Genomic DNA, 17546 nt, shown 5'->3' with positions numbered 1-17546 from the left:
TATAACTTTCTTTGGGAAATTTTCAACATAAAAAACTACAAATCGTTTCACTGTGATTTTTTAAAGACTATTTTCTATGATAACAAAAACAAAATCCAACATGAGTACAAATATAAAGAGAGTGCACAATTGTGGTGGGAGTTCAACCAGTGCCATTGCCTTGAGAAAAGCAAAGACCGTGTAGTTGTACGTGTAGACTCTGCTTAGATTTGAGGTTGTTCAAAATCCAAAAGGTTTGTGATCACTGACCAGAGTAAAGAATGCTCCACATGTGAAAATGTTATTTTATTAAGAGACCTCTCGTGCTCTTCTGTCCAAGTCCAACAAGAAGTCCTTTGTCATTCTTTAGGTTGATAACTCCTGCAAACAAAGGCTTGTTGAACGCCATTTGGGAAGACTTCTGTCGATGCCAAAGAGTCGTCACACTTTTCCTTTGTCAGCATTTTGCAGACTTTCCCTGATGGATTAACCCACAACTCCGAGCATTGTGAAGTAAAACTAAAAGTAAACAGGCCTACCACAGGATGCCCAGAGGCTTGATAAAATGTAAACAAGGAGGATGGCAAGTGTGTTTTCAGCCTGGCATCCTAAATTTACTCTATAATAAATAATGACATTAAGTAGAAATCAGAGAAATGCAAACATATGCTATATTACGTGCCAGGTTTATTCATTCAACTTTTATTTTATTTTTAGTTTATTTTGTGATCAAAGCTGTTTTGACAAAAACATTGTAAATAGATTATTTGACAATTACCTCTCGTATTGTGAAGTAAGAGTCTGGAAGACGTTTAAATAAGGCCACAAAAAACCTAAAACATTAACCCATAATTGTACATGACATGTTTAACGTCATCAAACTCGATATGTCACTGTCCCATTCGTGTTTATACAATTTCAAGCTCTTTTTTTAGTCTGCTTTAACTGCTTTAACGTACGTTACCAGCTGTGGAAGTTTAATGGCGAATCGGCGATTTATTTTTCTGTTAGTTACATTATTACTTCACTCACCCGGGTCGTCTCACCATAAATAAAACGGACACCAAAAGTATTCTTTCAATTCCAATGTCCGGCCCATAGATGGCGCTGCGGGGCTTTTGTCCCCTGTGGGGCCGCCGTAACTCCCCTCGCGAGGAAGAACTGACGTCACACTGGAGGCTGGACCGTCATGGCGGCCGTCATGAGATTTGTCAACAGAAGCGCGTTCGGTCCGGCCATGGGTCAGCAGTACGTGTCGTTTAGCTCAGCAGCAAAGGTCGGCGCAGTGAGTTTTCTTTTGCGTTTATCTTCCAGCAGCTTCCATTGTGCACGAGGAGGCTGGACGGCTCTGCCGGTCAGCGAGCTAGCTGTTAGCCTCCTCTACGGTTAAGCTAACAGGTGGTCACCTCGGCAGCTGTCAGTTGACCACTGGTGGGCTATTGCTTATTTAATGCTACTTTACACCTGTGTTAATAAGTGTGTGTGCGTGCGTGTGTGTGTGTGTGTAGGCTGGCGTAAGAGCAGGTCAAGCTCTTCCTGAGAAGGTGAAGATAGTAGAGGTGGGACCCAGAGATGGTCTTCAGAATGAAAAGGTAACGTCATGTGATTATTATTATTATTATTATTATTATTATTATTATTATTAGTTGAATATTAACGTCAACACAGCTATTAAGCTAGGAAACATCTGTGACTGCTTTCAACCAGCTATACTGTTATGGAGCAGGTGCGGAGCTCATGCTCGAGTCTCAGTTGTACGTTTGTGTTTTTTTTTTTTTTTTAAATGCTCTTCTTGTTGCTTTCCTGCTTCCACTCACAGACTATCGTGCCAACTGAGACTAAAATACACTTGATCGACATGTTGTCAGCGTCAGGGCTGTCGGTCATTGAGGCCACCAGCTTTGTATCACCAAAGTGGGTTCCACAGGTGAGCTCACCCGCACCTCCCCAAGCCATTCATATGGAAAGTGTTGACTCGCCTGGCGAAGGGCGCTGTAGAAACTGCACAGAAGTGGCTTCCCCCCCCCAACAGTAATTGGTTTCTGTCATCTTTGTCCAAATGGCAGATGGCAGACCAGGTGGAGGTGATGAAGGGGATCGGTAGGAAACCTGGAGTGTCTTACCCGGTCCTCACCCCCAACCTCAAGGGTTTCCAAGCTGCTGTGAGTTTCATTCTCTCCCAACACTTTCATATTACCTAACCTACACGTACAGAGTGTGTATTCAGCTTCTTACTCTGCATGATGATGCGTCTAAATGTTTCGCATAAAATGCCCTTTTTCTTGCTCTTATCTGCAGGTGAAGGCAGGCGCCTCCGAGGTAGCCATATTTGGTGCCGCATCTGAGCTGTTCAGTAAGAAGAACATAAACTGCTCAGTGGAAGAGAGTTTACAGCGCTTCGACGAAGTTATGAGAACAGCTAAAGAGGCCGGCGTGCCAGTTAGAGGGTACGTTTGCTGGTTCTCTCTTGACTATCAAACACATATCTAACTCATTCGAAATACAGAGTGGAATTTTTACATACTTTTCATCTGCTTTGTTTTTTTCCTACTGCAGTTATGTGTCATGTGTTCTTGGATGTCCGTATGAAGGCAAGGTGGCACCTGAAAAAGTTGCACATGTGAGTTATTGTCTTGCGATTTGTTTACATTAACTGTCAAGACATCTATTTGTCATCTTTTGACAAATAGCATAAGCGCAACAAAAGCCTTATACATGCAACCAGGTCAAGCCTTGACTATCTTGCAGGTAGCTAAGCGTCTGTACTCCATGGGCTGCTATGAGATCTCTCTGGGTGACACGATTGGAGTGGGGACCCCAGGCAGCATGAGCGAAATGCTGGAGGCGGTGAGCAGAGAGGTGCCAGTTAATGCCTTGGCCGTGCACTGCCACGATACCTACGGCCAGGCCCTGGCTAACATCCTCGTAGCCTTGCAGGTCAGACTCAGTCCTGTAATGCTGTTTGAAAACAATATCATTGAATGATGTTGTTAGTGTGATACACTGTGTGTGGAGGTGATCTGTTGTCTATTGCAATGTTAAGTTAGTTGGTTTCAAGGTAAATATTTTGTGTGTTTTGCAGATGGGAATCAGTGTGGTGGACTCGTCAGTAGCTGGGCTGGGCGGCTGTCCCTATGCCCATGGGGCATCTGGAAATGTTGCGACTGAAGATGTAGTCTATATGCTTCATGGACTTGGGATTCAAACAGTAAGAAGTCAAACTTTGTTCCTCTTTCGCCTCCCCTATCTTTTAGTTCCTTTATGGTGCTGCTCTTGCTTTTGTGCTTAATTTAATATATAATTTTTCTTATGTGGAAAAACTGCTCTTTGATGTTGTCAAAGCACAAGCTTTGCAGAAGCTTTCAGTCCACCCAATCGTGATTTAGTTTGCAGTTGTAATTATTGTGTACTCTGTGAGCTCAGGATTTGACCCTTTCGACTTTCTGTCCTCACCTCAGGGAGTGGACCTCTCGAAGCTGATGGACGCTGGAGCTTTCATCTGTAGAACCCTCAACAGAAAGACCAACTCCAAAGTGGCACAGGCGACCTGCAAGCTATAGACGAAACCCAGGGCTCTTTTCCACAGACTGTACACTGCAACACCCATCATGTGACATGTAGCCATTGTCCTCTGTATGTTCAGTTCTCCCTATTCTAATTTTAGTTTGATTCTTCCTCTCCTCGTGTGAGAACTTAAGATCTAGATGGTACTGGACCCTCCTCCCTCTGTTTGAATAAAATATTCACAACACAATGGCATAGCTGGAACAGTGCCTTATGTAAAATCAGTCTAATCACACAGATGATACTTATCAAAAGCTGTACCCTCACCGCTTTCTTTAATAGTGTGCTGACATTCCTTTCTGGGAAGTGGGTGAGCCCAAGTGGAGCACAGACTTGTTTTGTTTAATTAAATGGACCAGTTAAAATACTGTCTCCACGAAGGATAAACTCACTGTATGTCAGAAAAGACAGAAGAGTTGTTTTGACTTTTATTATCCTCCGTGTGCAGTGATCACTGTCTCCAAATGAATTATCTATATACAGAGCACCTATGGAAATCAGTCCTTATGAACTTAGGCATCGTACTGATTGTGTATTTATTTTAAATTGCCTTTCTTCAAATTTAACATGTACATATCCAACTAGATTGTGAATTTTAAAAATAAATAATATTTCATGAAATCAAATGTGTCCTGGATCTAAAGTTTGCTCGAAAACATAGTTGTGGGTATCATATTTAAACCTACATGTATGTATGTGTGTGTGTGTGTGTGTATATATATATATATATATTAAACATTTTACAAATATTGTGTTAAAAACTGATTTGGATCCATATTTGACCATACAAGGTGCTAAAGTGAGCGCTAATCTCATACGTCCATGGTGTTTGTGCAGTTTGTTGCGGAAATGATTCAGATTTAAGAAACATTTCTTTGCTGCACCTTGTTAAAACCTGAATGACACGTCTGACAGGCCGACTAAGATTCTTGATGTTGGCCTTTGCAACACTTCAAAACATACATTGTCATCGTCTCAGAAGGTAAAACGCAGGACATGGTGACTCACAATGAACACCAAAGTGTAAATGCTCATTGGCATGCAAGCCTGATGATCACGATTGTAAGAAACGTAGGTGTTGTGCGTCAGGGGCAATGGAAAGATTTAGGTCATCAATTTGTCCCTCCCACACATACACAAACTATATTCCAGAAATAAAATTGAGCAGTAGCCCTTATTATTAAAACACCAAACAGCAACACGCATTCAATAAATTTAATACATTTAGTTTTGTAAGAAAGGACATTAACAACAAGTGCACAAAATACATTTCCACCTGATGTCCACAGTAGACAGTTGAGATCACATAAATGAGTTATAGTTCAATGAGCCATCTGTTGGTCCAACCTTCCTCCCACCTCCTGCTGTACACACACACACACACAGACACACACACACACACACACATACATACAAATCAAGAGCAGCATTCCTTTTGCCTTATTTAAATCAACAGTGGTCTTGGATGAGGCGAGTTTGTGTACAAGCAAGACAAAACACAGGCGGTCTACGTACAGCATAAATGTGCAGCATGAACCAAGCGTATGTCCGCTGAGACTTTAGATGTAGAAATCTACTAATGATACATGAGTTTTGATCAAATCTGAGAAAACGTATGCAGTAGAATAAAAACAATGTGGCCAGTGTACACAGCTTCAAGTATGACTCCTCCGTGAATCTTTTTACCCGTCTTCGGTCATCGGGCCGGCAAACGGAGAAGATAAAGCTGTGTTATAAGTTCAGTTAAACAAAAGAGGTTCCTGAAATGTGCAGTTAACATTCAGCAGTCTCGAGACGCACCACTGTATACACTGGCAGGGAGGGTGAATACCTCGGACAGGTGTGTCCTGCGCTCCTTGTGTGATGGTGATCATTACCTACACCTCTCATGTCAAAACTCGAATCACAAGAAAGACAGAAACCTCACGGGCGTGTACTCATATGGGTGGAGAGGTGACGTTGAAAAGGCACACCGACCTGTATTGTATTCTAAGAAGAAAACCATCATATTTAATCATTTTGGCTATAGCTGACTTGTACATGTTGTGGATGTTGACTTGGAAACCAAAGTTCGTTAGCTCAAAAAGAGTCTTAGATGAGGACACAGGGGCCCAGAGGAGGAATCCAGTGCTGATGACTCAACTTCCAGGCTCTGACACACATGGAAGCGTTCAACTCATAGTCCTGAGTCTGTTTTCTGAGGTTTGTCATTGGGTTCCAGCCCAAGCACTGCTGAGTGCTGCAGCCTGGCTTCCATTCACTTAAAAACCGACAGATTAGGAGCAGAGGCCCGTATCTTCTCCTCCAATTTGAGTTCAGATACCCTGTGTGAAGACTTGAAGGCACTCCTAAAGGATGGAGGCTGATCTTTCAGGTCCCGCCTCAGCATGGTCTCCTCGTCGTTGTTAAAGGGGTCATTGTTGTAGTCCTTCTGATGCACGGCCGTGTTGCGGTTGCGCCTATTGATCTTGTTCGCGATACGTACAATGCGCTTGGAGATGAGATAAACGATCTCGCAGATGTTCAGGACGATGCAGAGGCCTGAAGCTCCGACCATGAAGTAGGTGAAGACCTTCTTCTCGGTGGGGTGGCCGATGTAGCAGTCCACCAGGTTGGGGCAGGGCGCCACGTTGCACTTGACCAACCTCGGCAGGTAGAAGCTGTCGTAGATGTAGTGGAGGATGTAGAGGAAGGCGACCTCGATGCCCGTCTTCACGAAGAGGCTGATCAGATAGGTCCACCACAAGCCGCCGTGCTTCTTGCCCGTGTTGTTGTACAGCTTGCTGCTGCTGGCTCCGTGCTTGGCCTTGTACCGGCGCTCGCGGTCGTCACGGTACGCCACGTGCATGACCACCATGAAGGACGGGCAGGTGACGAAGATGAGCTGCAGGGCCCACAGGCGGATGTGGGAGATGGGGAAGAAGTGGTCGTAGCAGACGTTGGCGCAGCCGGGCTGCTTGGTGTTGCAGTCAAAGTCCTTCTGCTCGTCGCCCCACACTCGCTCCGCTGCCACCACGTACACCATCACCCGGAACACAAACACCACAGACAGCCATACCCGCCCAAACGCCGTGGAGTACTTGTTGACCCCACTGAGGAGGGCTTGGAAGGTCTTCCAGTCCATGGCCTTGGCTGGCAGTCAAACACTTCTTCTGTGGAATTCCTCTCTCGCTGGAAGTAGTTTATCTTCAAACCTGAACGAGGCAGATTGAAAAATGGGTGAACATGATTTTATGGCCTGCTGAGTAGTCTGCGTTCACTCTGTGTGAGTGGTGTCTCCACTTAGCTCCCGGTGGCTTCAATGTCAAAGAACCTTTCATTCTGACTTTTTAAACCACCAATTTATCTTCCAATGTGGATTTTATGTTTTAAAAAAAAAAAAGAAAAAGAAAGTAAAACCCCGTCTCCCTCCGCCCTTATTCATCAACTTTACCAGAAACAGCCACTGAGTGTACTCAAATGGCTTAAGTGTGTTTTTATGTTAACACACTCACATCAGATGCTAATAATATTTACATTGTTTCCTAAATACATATTTGTATACATGTTGTGAAGTTGGCATACTGCTTTCTTAAATGTATATGGACTTATAATAACATCGTTTTCAGTGGAGGCCCCGGCCACACCGTTCCTTCAGGACATGAGCTGGACCAATGTTATTATGAGTTCACATACATTTCAGAAAGCACTATGCCAACTACACAACTTACATAAACTTACACAATATACATTTAGAAAACAACGTAAATACTATCAGCCTCATGTGTGAATGTGTTAACAAAAAAACACACTTGAGCCATTTTAATATGGAGTCTCAAAAAACAGACTTTAACGCACAGACTGCGAGGTTATTCAGACATTTTTCTTTTTCTTTTTGTCTCTTAGCCGACATGAGGCCTCTCGACAACCACCCGGGATTATTAAACGTGTCATAGACTGAACAACAAATCCAGATCAACTCGTTTCCATTCGGCTGAAACGCGAACGCAAAATTTGAACTCGTCGCAGACACATTCAAAGTTGATTATAGCGAGTTTTTCACTTACCGAAAGAAGCTTTAGTCCATTATTACAGACACGCGGCTTGAGTTTGAGGGGGATTTTATGTCGCTTCCACGTCGTTTTTAGTCCTTTAACGCACAGATTTGGTTTCCCCCGACAGGTAGAGGAGCGCAGTGTTGAGAAATGCGCCTGTGGGTGTGGTTACAGACGAGAGACTGGAGCTGCCCCAGATGTTCTCTCTCTCTCTCTCTCTCTCTCTCTCTCTCTCTCTCTCTCTCTCTCTCTCTCTCTCTCTCTCTCTCTCTCTCTCTCTCTCCCTCCCTCCCTCCCTCCCCCTCACTCACACCCCATTGTTAGGTGTCAAATCAAATATTTCCAGGTACCACAGAAACCATCTCTTGGTACTGTGTATAGATTTGGAGATATGCCTCCACACATGGAAAATAAGTTTGGACCCAGATAAACAAAGCCGGGCCTTGGTGAGTTAAGCCCAGACATGGTTCAGGTCCTGCATAAGCCCGGTGGACTCTCAGGGTCTTCGTTTTCTCACAGCCACCTCGTAGGGCTAAGGGGCTGAGCTGACTATAACGTTTTGAGAAGACAGATTTGGGTTTTTTGTTTGTTTGTGCATGTTTCCAGGAAGTGCCGTCTCCCTGTCCCAACGTGTTTTGGGCACACCCTGGTGAATAGATTTCATTGTTGGTGTGCATGCTCTCAACTACGTCTTGTTGCAAGTTTCCAAAAGCTCACGCGAGTGTAAGGCAGCATTCTTCTGGGGATCCTCTGAGGAAGCAGGTTATGAAAAAGAAAAGAAAAGAAAAGGGGAGGGGAGACGGTGGAGATGAAGCAGAGAGCTGTGAGATTAGTTCATATGTGACAGAGGTCATTGGCGGTGCAATAAGAAACATTCAATTTCCCTGTTCCTCTTTCACTTATTTGCTGCGGTGTTCATGAATTTCTTCTCTTACACACAATACCCACACCGGAGCCAAAAAAGGCACACTGTCTTTCCTTTATTCTTTTCAGGGCCAAGCTCTTCTCAGATATCGCTGTCACAAGCCTTTCGAGCTCATTGTCTGACCGTGAGCTTTTGTCCCCACTTCATCATCCGCTCGTCTTTCACGACCAAACCTATGTGTCTTACCCTTCACAGACCAGATTATCTGATCAAACATGCTTCAATGTGTTTCCGCTCTGCAGGGAACACCGAGCTCCTCATGAGCAGCGTTTGCAGATGAATCCAAGTCCTCAGTCAGGAATAGCAAAGATCAGCAAGCCGTAGCTGGGCCCGAGCTTGCCAGTTCTTGCAGACCGGTGCCTGCCTTCAGGTATTAAATCATGTGTTTACATTATACAAAGGGATAAAAGACGTGCTCATGTATCACTCGTCCCAAGTCACGTCAAGTCAGGGTTATTTGTCCCAGTGAGCGTTTTCAGGCTCACAACCGCAACGGCTCACAACAACCAAGCCCAGTATTGCTAAGACTTGTGGGCTCTCCGAGACAACAGAGGTTATAACTGTAATTTGCAAGGTTATTATATAAGAGTTGTTAAACTTAGGTAACCTGACAATCAAGCTGAATTAGACGTACTTCCCTTTGTTAAAATGTTGATGTGAAACTGAGATGTGGACAGACGTTCTGTTGTCTGCTGCCAGCCGAAAACATGGCAAACCACAAGTACTGAAATCATCCATTCACATCTTTGAATGTCTTTAGAAGAATGTTGTTCCTCATACGTTCATCTCTGGAAGGCCAAGAGTGAAAAGTTACACTACAAAGAGGATGTTATAGTTGTTCCGGCTTCTCTAAATGAATCACTTCATCTCGAAGTCTGGCAGCCACGAGCTAAAACTCTCAGGGTATTGTCAGAAGTATCGACTGCCGTCGTGCTTTTCAGGAAAGTTCATCTGTGGCATAAAGCTCGGGCACATGAACACAACATCTGTGCTTGCAGCATTGGGGATAGTTCAGCCGACAAAAAGTGAACTTCGAAGGTGTGGGGGGGGAAGGAGCGGTTGCGCCTTGGCTCCAGATGAAGAACTGGTCCAGGCAGTCTGCCGGGACACACCTGGAGGAATGCACCGTGTGACTCAACCGCTGCGGGGGCAAGACTCGACAGGACGGGCGAACACAACAGGATCAACACATCACTTTTCACTGCTGGCTTTGTGAAAGAGAGAAATGTACCAGCACACAGAGGAGGACGGGACCCCGAACAGAAATGCTACCCGAGAAGAGTTGGGAGGATCTTGCGAAGGGAGTGACTGTCTGCTCATTATAGAGCCACCCAGTCAGGCTGAACAAACAGAGCAAGGACAAAGAAAACTGTGCAGACTGAAGCTTGCTTACACTTTCAGAGCTTGTCCCACGTTATAATATTTGATGTAGGACTTGAGAGTTATAGGATCCTGTTTGGACAACATAAAAGTGATGTTTGACTCAGCCTCCATCACTGCACCCAGTTAATTGTAGCATTGGCCCCAGAGCATGGACATACCATCCCTACTGTGTACTTGTGGGTGCGTTGACAATTAAATTATCCTGAATCTCAAATTACTCACAACATACAATATTCCGCTTACTTGTTGGGGATTCAGATATCCATCTGTGACATTTCCACCTCGACACACAGGAAGTGAAGAACGACATTCCGGCAGCAGCTTGTCTTTACCCGAATCCGTCGCCGGGACCCTGATAAGCCCCAGAGCGCTCTCGTTAACAGAGTTCATCGGAACTACGTTTACTGAAACAGACATTAACAGTTCCAATGAAATCTGTTTACAGCCGTGCCTATTTTTTCACTGTTTGTAGCAACACACTTTCCTGTTTGGCTTTTTATTATTTCAAACTATATTTATTGTCCTCCCTGGGTAGGAGGTGACAGCACGAGGTTCAGCGTTAGAGAGCAAACAGAGGATATCTGACTGGCGCTGTGCCACAAGGAGAGAGTAAGCCAATATGTGGTTACAGTGTTAAATAAAGTACTGGAAAGATTCGGTCAGAGGCGGCACAGACCGACAAATTCCTGCAATGGGCGGGTCTACGCCCGCCAGCATGGATGATTCAAAGTGAGGGGTGGGAGACTCCTCCTCTGGCTTTCTCAATGTACCAATCTACCTAAACAATGAGGGCCTGCTCCTTGCGACAGCAATCTGTCTGAGGGGCTTTATGGAACACACACGTGGGAGAAGAAAGGAGGATTAGATGTTTGTCAAACCACAGAACTTGCAGAATCAGCTAATTCTTTGGCTGGTTTACGCTGTTCTTTTATTTCCTGTCCCAAGACGTGTTGTGTAACTATTCGAGTACTTGTTGTGAATTGCACTGCTGCGTATGTACCTCTTTCACTTCCTTGATGTGTTGGATATGTGAGAAAAAAAAAGCACGTTTTCAAATAGTGAAAATGATCATCTTTAATGTAAAATATTATTAACAACTGTGCAGCCACACTGCACCTTGGCGGTGTGAAATATGAACCTCCTGATATTATTAACAACTGTGTTTACAGCACTGCATATGGACTTCATTGCTCGCTTCTGCCTGTGCAGTTTAAAACTGGTCAGCACAATAAGATACAGGACAGCACAATCGTTCAGACATTTTGATAAATTAAGTACAGTATATTCACAGAGTCAGACACAGGGGGAAGGAGTTGGAGGGGAAAAGACGGAGTACAGCTTGAACTAAACGTTTCAAGGTTGGGCACGGAGCAGAAGGAAAACTTTACACACGAAACCGCATGTGTTTGTAAAACCATCTCCAAACTATGGAGTGACTCATGTAATTGGTCTCAAGGCCAGATTTCAATCACACAAACTTGCTTTTTCTTTGAAAGGGGTTGTAGAAAGAAAGAAAAAAGGAAGGAAAACTCTGTAAATACTCTGACCCGAACCCCACCAGAGTGAGCACATTCCCGATCAATGACACTAATGTCTTGTGGTCCAGCATTTCGAATTCTTTGACATGTGGACACAGTAACATTGAAGAACTACACCTATTGTAGTTCAGTCTCTGAACACTCAAATGTCTGCTCACAAGTCTTTTAAGGAAGTCCCTGTGGAGGAGGAGGGGGGCATATTTCCTTTCCCACGACATTGTTTTTTATTAAGTCTTTGCCTTCACGCTCAGGATCTCAAGATATGGCGACCTTGTATGACGGGGCAGGCGTGTCGGGGGTTTTGTCCGTCACTTTGAGGGTGTTGGACTCGATCAGGTTGGTTCCATTGGACAGCGTGGTGGGCATGGTGTGGCGAGAGTTGTGGAGAGTCGTGAAGCATTCTCGGCAGCGTTTGCCAACCAGGTAGAGGATTTCAAAAATGGAGAGGAGGATGCAGGCCAGGCTGGTGACCACCATGAAGATGGTGAAGATCCGCTTCTCGGTGGGCCGAGCGATGAAGCAGTCCACCTTGTTGGGGCAGGGCTTCTGCTCGCACTTGATGAGCGAGGGGAAGTCGTAACCCTCGTAGATGTGGTAGACGAGGTAGACGAAGGTGGTGTCCACGGCTATTTTGAAGACCAAAGTGAGGACGTAGGTCCACCACAGGCCCCCGCGCTTCTTGCCCGTGTTCTGGTAGAGGCGGCGGCAGTTCTCGCCGTACTTGAGCCGGTGTTTCCGTTCCCGGTCATCTCTGTAGGCCACGTGCATGACCACCAGCAAGGAGGGGCAGGTGACGAAGATGAGCTGCAGGGCCCACAGCCGGACGTGGGACACGGGGAAGAAGTGGTCGTAGCAGACGTTGTGGCACCCGGGCTGAGCCGTGTTGCATTTGAAGTCTTTCTGTTCGTCGCCCCAGACCTTCTCCGCCGCGACCACGAAAACCATGACCCTAAAGAGGAAAACGATGGAGAGCCAAACTCGGCCGAACGCCGTGGAGTACTTGTTCACCCCACTGAGGAGGCCCTGGAGGAATGCCCAGTTCATGACGAGGTTTGTTCACAGTCTGTCTTCTCTTCCTGCTGATGGAAGACAGAGGAGGCTTTACAGCTGAAACGGTACAGACAAAACCAAGCTATCTGCCAGTTTGAGACTCAAATAAAACAGTCAGATATAATAAAGATGTAGATTAAGGCGGAGACAACTCAGACACACACACAAACTATGCGCGATAGAACCGGATCATTACCATTTCATTCACGTGTTTACGTATTTTTGACGCAAACGAAATAATGAGAAGTACAAGTAAAATGAGCACTTACTTTTAGGAGATAAAATACTTTCCTATCAAATAAGCAGACACTTTTTTGTATGTATCGCTGTGCTAAAACGCAGTCAGGCAAATCTTACTCAATCAGCCGTTCACTTCCAACGACTACGGGAAACGTTTTTCCTTTTTTTCCTTCATTCGTGCGTAAATGCGCGTCTCCCCAACATCCACGACTCATAGCTCTTATTCGGGTAAATCCCAACAAGTTCGCGTTACTGTCCGACTCGGTGCTTTACGTATGGATTTGAATACTTACAGTTTAAAGGCTGCCGATGCGGTCCAGTGTCGGAGCGGAGGAGCAGGCTTTGCTGGATGAACCTCACCGATGAGAATCTCAGGAGATTCCTCAGTCGGACGGGAGTGGAGGGGGTGGAGTTGTTTTCCTGCTCCGTCTCGCTCCACTCAACCTGCTCAGGTGTGGCAGCTCCACCGCACAGAATACTGGTTTGTCCAATAAGGGCAGGCGAAAGGGCGACGTTTGTTTTATAGAAGTTTGTTCAAACCCTGCACGTGATCTTTTCTTTATAGGCATGAACCCCATCATTCATATATCTATATATATAGATATATCTATATAGATAATCTATCTATATATATATCTATATATATAGATAGATATATATATATATAGATATATATATATATAGATATATATATATAGATATATATATATATATATATATATATATATATAGATAATACTGGTGCGTCTCTAATTTGGAACCAAGTCAGATTTCATGTATGTAAATGATTGTGTTCATACCATTTCATGACAAATCCGTTGACAACATTGATTGGTGCTTTATTTGACATGTCTTCTTATACCATTGTTTTTTTTAATTCTTAATTCTTACATTTTTTCACCTTAAGTTTATTGTAATCCTGTGTGTATGGAGGACCTGATGGAGCAAAATAAGCTTTTCATTGTACGGAGTGACCTCATGTTGTGAGTGCACATGACCATAAAAAAAATATCTTAATTGAATGTTACCAAATTCAACTAAGATATAAAAACAAGTTCAAATTCAACCTTTAAATAAGTCGCTCAGCCCAACAGTGGATCAATGTAACATTTCATTTGTAGAAAGTAAAAGGCATCAGCTTGTTGTTTCTTTGTATTTAAAAAAAAAACATTGTTTATTGAAATATTTACAAGGCAGATGATGTGTGCTCAAAGTACAAAAGGCCATGAACACACTCGTGCGCTCAGACAGACGGACAAGATACAGACAATCACACATTTCTTTTTTGTTCACACAAATTCTCCACAGTCGGAGATGATGACTTTCTGCTTCGGCTTGCCGTCCTTATTTCCCTCAGCCTGCAGGAAAAAAAGCACATTTAAAAAGATGCATACATTTCTTGCCATAATTCAGCTCAATGTCTGAAACTTCGACATGCTTTTATTACAATATAACTGACGTCTATCCATTTTACATTAAGCCCAGATGGATGTTTGAGTTCCACATTAAACCATGCAATAGTAATCTAGATAACATTTGTGAGCAACAGTATGAGCAATAATAGTATCTTTTTTATCTTTAAAAACAAGATAAAAATGAAATTGTCTTCCCTGCTTGTCATAAAAAATGTCGCTATGATATGCTTGTCAGTTTTTAGAGATAAGAAACTATGTTGAACTGTTACTGATTATATTTGGGGGCAAGTGAATTAATATGCAGGTTTGTGTCCTGAGAAACATTAATAGCCCACACTTGCTCCGACTATCTACAGTACAACTAACAAACTATGTGTTTCTATCTTCAGTCATTTTTCAGCTTTTTTCTAGTATGTGTATTCTGCAAATTAGAAAACCTCCAAATAAAACATAGAAAAATAATAAGTCAAGTTAAACCTCACATTATCCCTAAAAATCAATCGCATTTTGTAAACCAGCAAACTCTTCTACTAATTTCAGCAGTTTGTTAATTTTGTACACATCCATGCTTTATTTACGTGAAGCAATAGTGAGAAGCAAATAGTCATGTTTACATTTCAAGAACACACTGTAATAGTTAAGGTTTCTTAATTGCAAGTGATTTAAAGCTAAAATAACTTCTAAGAATAGCAACCTGTAATTGTATTTTACAATACTAATAATTTGAAGTAGCACGTACCTCCATTGCACGGAGCACATCCATCCCCTCCACCAGATCTCCAAACACCACGTGTTTGCCATCCAGCCAGTCTGTTTTGTCGTTGGTGATGAAGAACTGAGAGCCATTAGTGTTTGCCCCGGAGTTGGCCATGGAGAGCTGCCCTGTGAGCACAAGAGAGACGCGAGTTGGCCAATTATCCACAGGATCTGCTAGTGAACGTAAACCATGATGACCACCAACACACACTACGAGCGCTCCACACAGGACTCCTCACCAGGCGCCGTGTGCTTGAGGACAAAGTTTTCATCATCAAACTTCCGGCCGTAGATGGACTTTCCGCCGGTGCCGTTGTGGTTGGTGAAGTCCCCTCCTTGGCACATAAACTGAGGGATGATGCGATGAAAGCAGCTTCCCTTGAAGCCAAAGCCCTTCTCATGCGTGCACAGGCAGCGGAAGTTCTCTACATGGGATGTAAGAAAAGATGCTGGTGTTACTGAAGGGGGATGATGGATTGTGGTTTCTTGTTTGTTGTCATTTCCGTGTCAATTCTCTATGCAAGCAAACCAAAAAATTGTGCAGTTGCATTATCTAATTTTGACAGAGCCCTGCAATATACACACCTGCGGTCATGGGAACGATGTCCGCCCGAAGGAGGAAGCGTAGTCTCCCGGCTGGTTTATTTCCAATCTTAATGTCCATGTAGACCTGAGGATTAACTCTTCCCTTTTTAGCCGGAGGCTCATCCTGCCAAAACATCAAACCTGTGTTAGTAACTTAACACTATTAGGAACCAGAGGCACTGTTTAGAGAGAAAGCCATCTCACCTCCTGTGTTGCAGTGCCGGTGGTTTCACCCCCCGCTGCCTCCCCATCAGCCTCCTCTGCTGTCTTTCCTGAGAATTTCTTCAGCCAGTCATCGTCCGACCACACTGACGGAAAAGCAGAGTTAAAATCGTGATCACAGATTGAAATCACTTAAACTTATGACCTCTATGAAAACAGTTGTTTTTCTTATTTACCTGGTCGAGAAGAACCTTCTTTGATTCTCATGGGCTTGGCGGTGTTGACCCGAATAGTTCGTCCAAAAAGCTCAGACTCATTCTAGCAGAGAAAAAGAAAACCAACATTAAAGCAGAAAGCTCATATCGGACCATTCGGGTACATTCACAGCCGGGTCTCAGAAACGGGAAGAAAAAAAACTTCACCGACGTGACTGTGCAGCAACGTGATCCACTCACCATGTTATCGATAGCCGCCGCAGAATCCTACAGAAGACAAAGATCATAAATAGCCAACTAAGTGTACATGCAATTCATCAGTCAGCGTAATCACTGTTATCTAAATAATACAGCAATTATTTAATTTACATGGTAACAGCCATATAAATAAGTGGGGATGTCCCCCTTCTTACATATCTAAATTCAATAATTCTCTCATGTTGCTAATACGTTGCTGATATTGACACTAAGTGACTTTTATCTGTGTTATTGTTGCACATAAAAGTAGACTACACAAGCAAGCAGATGACTGTGTTGCTAAATCCTGTTATAAATTAGATGGTGGTGTAGCTCAGTTCAGGAACATGTTCAACATCTCTCTCAATATGACCAAAAACACTGAATAATGTGCAAACTATAATCGTATTCGGGTTAAAGTAATCCATTTTAAAGCCATGGATATTTTCCTACAGACGGATTGTGTTTAATGGGTCAATGTCACAGTTGCTGCAGCCTTCAGTGTGCACCTCACGTACCTCTCCCATTTCAAACTCAATGAAGGCAAATCCTCTGTGCTTTTCTGAAAATACAACACAAGACGCATTATTACAGCTTAATGTTCACTTTGCAGTCAATAAATGTCCCGTGGAAACAATCAATGGCGGAAACGCGCGCGCTCACCCGTTTCATAGTCTAGTGGTATCTGGATGTCTGTGATGTCTCCAAACGGGATAAAAGCTGCATGCAGCACCTTCTCGTCCACCTCCTCGGCCAGGCCACCTGACGGACACACAACGAGCAGACACGTTATTTATTTACTGCACAACCCACACAGACAGCTTTAGTCATGATGTCGGGGACACTGCGGAGTTTAAAATCAGCGACGTTTCCATGTTTCAAAGTGACGCTTTCCTGTTTCACCGGCTGAAACTTTCCGTGTCGGAGTTCATTTTTCATACACATGTGCACTTTTTATACAATTAGTTGAGTCTCGTTTAATCGTTTACAATGTGATATCTTTACCGCGTTAGCGAGGTCCACTGAAACGATGTCAATTCAACGTATTTGTATGAAAAGTAACATTAACTTACCAACATACAGCACTCGTTTGTTAGCCGCCATATTGGATGTAACCCCTCAACTTTGACCCCGGCCGCTTCCCGTTGGTGCAGTGAGGCTAAAGCCCGCCCCCAAATGACCAGGTTACCTCTACCGCCACCTGTTGGATAAGGCTGTCATCGCAGTCATTGCACCTTTATACCTTTTTGTTGTTGCTCTTTTTTAACATTAAAAGGATCACCAGCATCTTATTTCGGTCGTAGATTTCAAAATAAACACTGTCTTGTCACACTGAATAAAGAAGAACGACAAGAGGAAGGGATGGCATCTAGAAAAGCTGCATATGAAAGTTGCATATCTCGTATAAAAAAGAGGATAACTTGAAAATGTCGGTATGACCATAAAGGTGATACCTTTACAAT

At 43.7% G+C, this 17546-nt stretch overlaps 4 protein-coding genes across 6 annotated transcripts; 1 reads left to right on the top strand and 3 right to left on the bottom strand.

The window, feature by feature from the left end:
* Positions 1 to 1158: 1158 nt before the first annotated feature.
* hmgcl (3-hydroxy-3-methylglutaryl-CoA lyase) lies at positions 1159 to 3733 on the top strand. Of its 2 annotated transcripts, none has more exons than XM_068580433.1 (9): positions 1159 to 1264; positions 1488 to 1571; positions 1799 to 1906; positions 2046 to 2141; positions 2278 to 2426; positions 2536 to 2599; positions 2728 to 2916; positions 3062 to 3187; positions 3438 to 3733. In XM_068580433.1, the coding sequence occupies exons 1-9, from the start codon at positions 1169 to 1171 to the stop codon at positions 3537 to 3539; spliced, it is 1014 nt and encodes a 337-aa protein (XP_068436534.1). In that variant the 5' UTR covers positions 1159 to 1168; the 3' UTR covers positions 3540 to 3733. The 2 variants fall into 2 exon arrangements, with proteins under 2 accessions (XP_068436534.1, XP_068436535.1); XM_068580434.1 differs by having other exon boundaries at positions 1165 to 1255.
* A 1011-nt stretch (positions 3734 to 4744) lies between these two features.
* On the bottom strand, positions 4745 to 7705 carry gjb3 (gap junction protein beta 3). The gene is made up of 2 exons (XM_068580101.1): positions 7590 to 7705; positions 4745 to 6737 (listed from the first exon to the last, which is right to left on the bottom strand). Exon 2 carries the CDS (start codon positions 6665 to 6667, stop codon positions 5801 to 5803), a length of 867 nt encoding a protein of 288 aa, XP_068436202.1. The 5' UTR covers positions 6668 to 6737; positions 7590 to 7705; the 3' UTR covers positions 4745 to 5800.
* Positions 7706 to 10944: 3239 nt separating this feature from the next.
* On the bottom strand, positions 10945 to 13133 carry gjb10 (gap junction protein beta 10). Of its 2 annotated transcripts, none has more exons than XM_068580103.1 (2): positions 13007 to 13133; positions 10945 to 12502 (listed from the first exon to the last, which is right to left on the bottom strand). In XM_068580103.1, the coding sequence occupies exon 2, from the start codon at positions 12465 to 12467 to the stop codon at positions 11679 to 11681; it is 789 nt and encodes a 262-aa protein (XP_068436204.1). In that variant the 5' UTR covers positions 12468 to 12502; positions 13007 to 13133; the 3' UTR covers positions 10945 to 11678. The 2 variants fall into 2 exon arrangements, with proteins under 2 accessions (XP_068436204.1, XP_068436206.1); XM_068580105.1 differs by having other exon boundaries at positions 10945 to 12499.
* A 467-nt stretch (positions 13134 to 13600) lies between these two features.
* Positions 13601 to 17193, bottom strand: ppie (peptidylprolyl isomerase E (cyclophilin E)). Its single transcript, XM_068579994.1, has 10 exons — positions 17157 to 17193; positions 16747 to 16845; positions 16602 to 16645; positions 16087 to 16113; positions 15868 to 15949; positions 15674 to 15777; positions 15470 to 15593; positions 15124 to 15309; positions 14868 to 15010; positions 13601 to 14071 (listed from the first exon to the last, which is right to left on the bottom strand). Exons 1-10 carry the CDS (start codon positions 17185 to 17187, stop codon positions 14003 to 14005), a joined length of 909 nt encoding a protein of 302 aa, XP_068436095.1. The 5' UTR covers positions 17188 to 17193; the 3' UTR covers positions 13601 to 14002.
* Positions 17194 to 17546: the final 353 nt, after the last annotated feature.

This window comes from Clinocottus analis, unplaced genomic scaffold (genome assembly GCF_023055335.1).
Source record: "Clinocottus analis isolate CAN_PGR_092001 unplaced genomic scaffold, fCliAna1.0.p SCAF_17, whole genome shotgun sequence".
NCBI lineage: Eukaryota > Metazoa > Chordata > Actinopteri > Perciformes > Cottidae > Clinocottus > Clinocottus analis.
The sequence above is the reverse complement of the archived record's forward strand: the minus strand, read 5'-3'. Positions and strand labels throughout refer to the sequence as shown.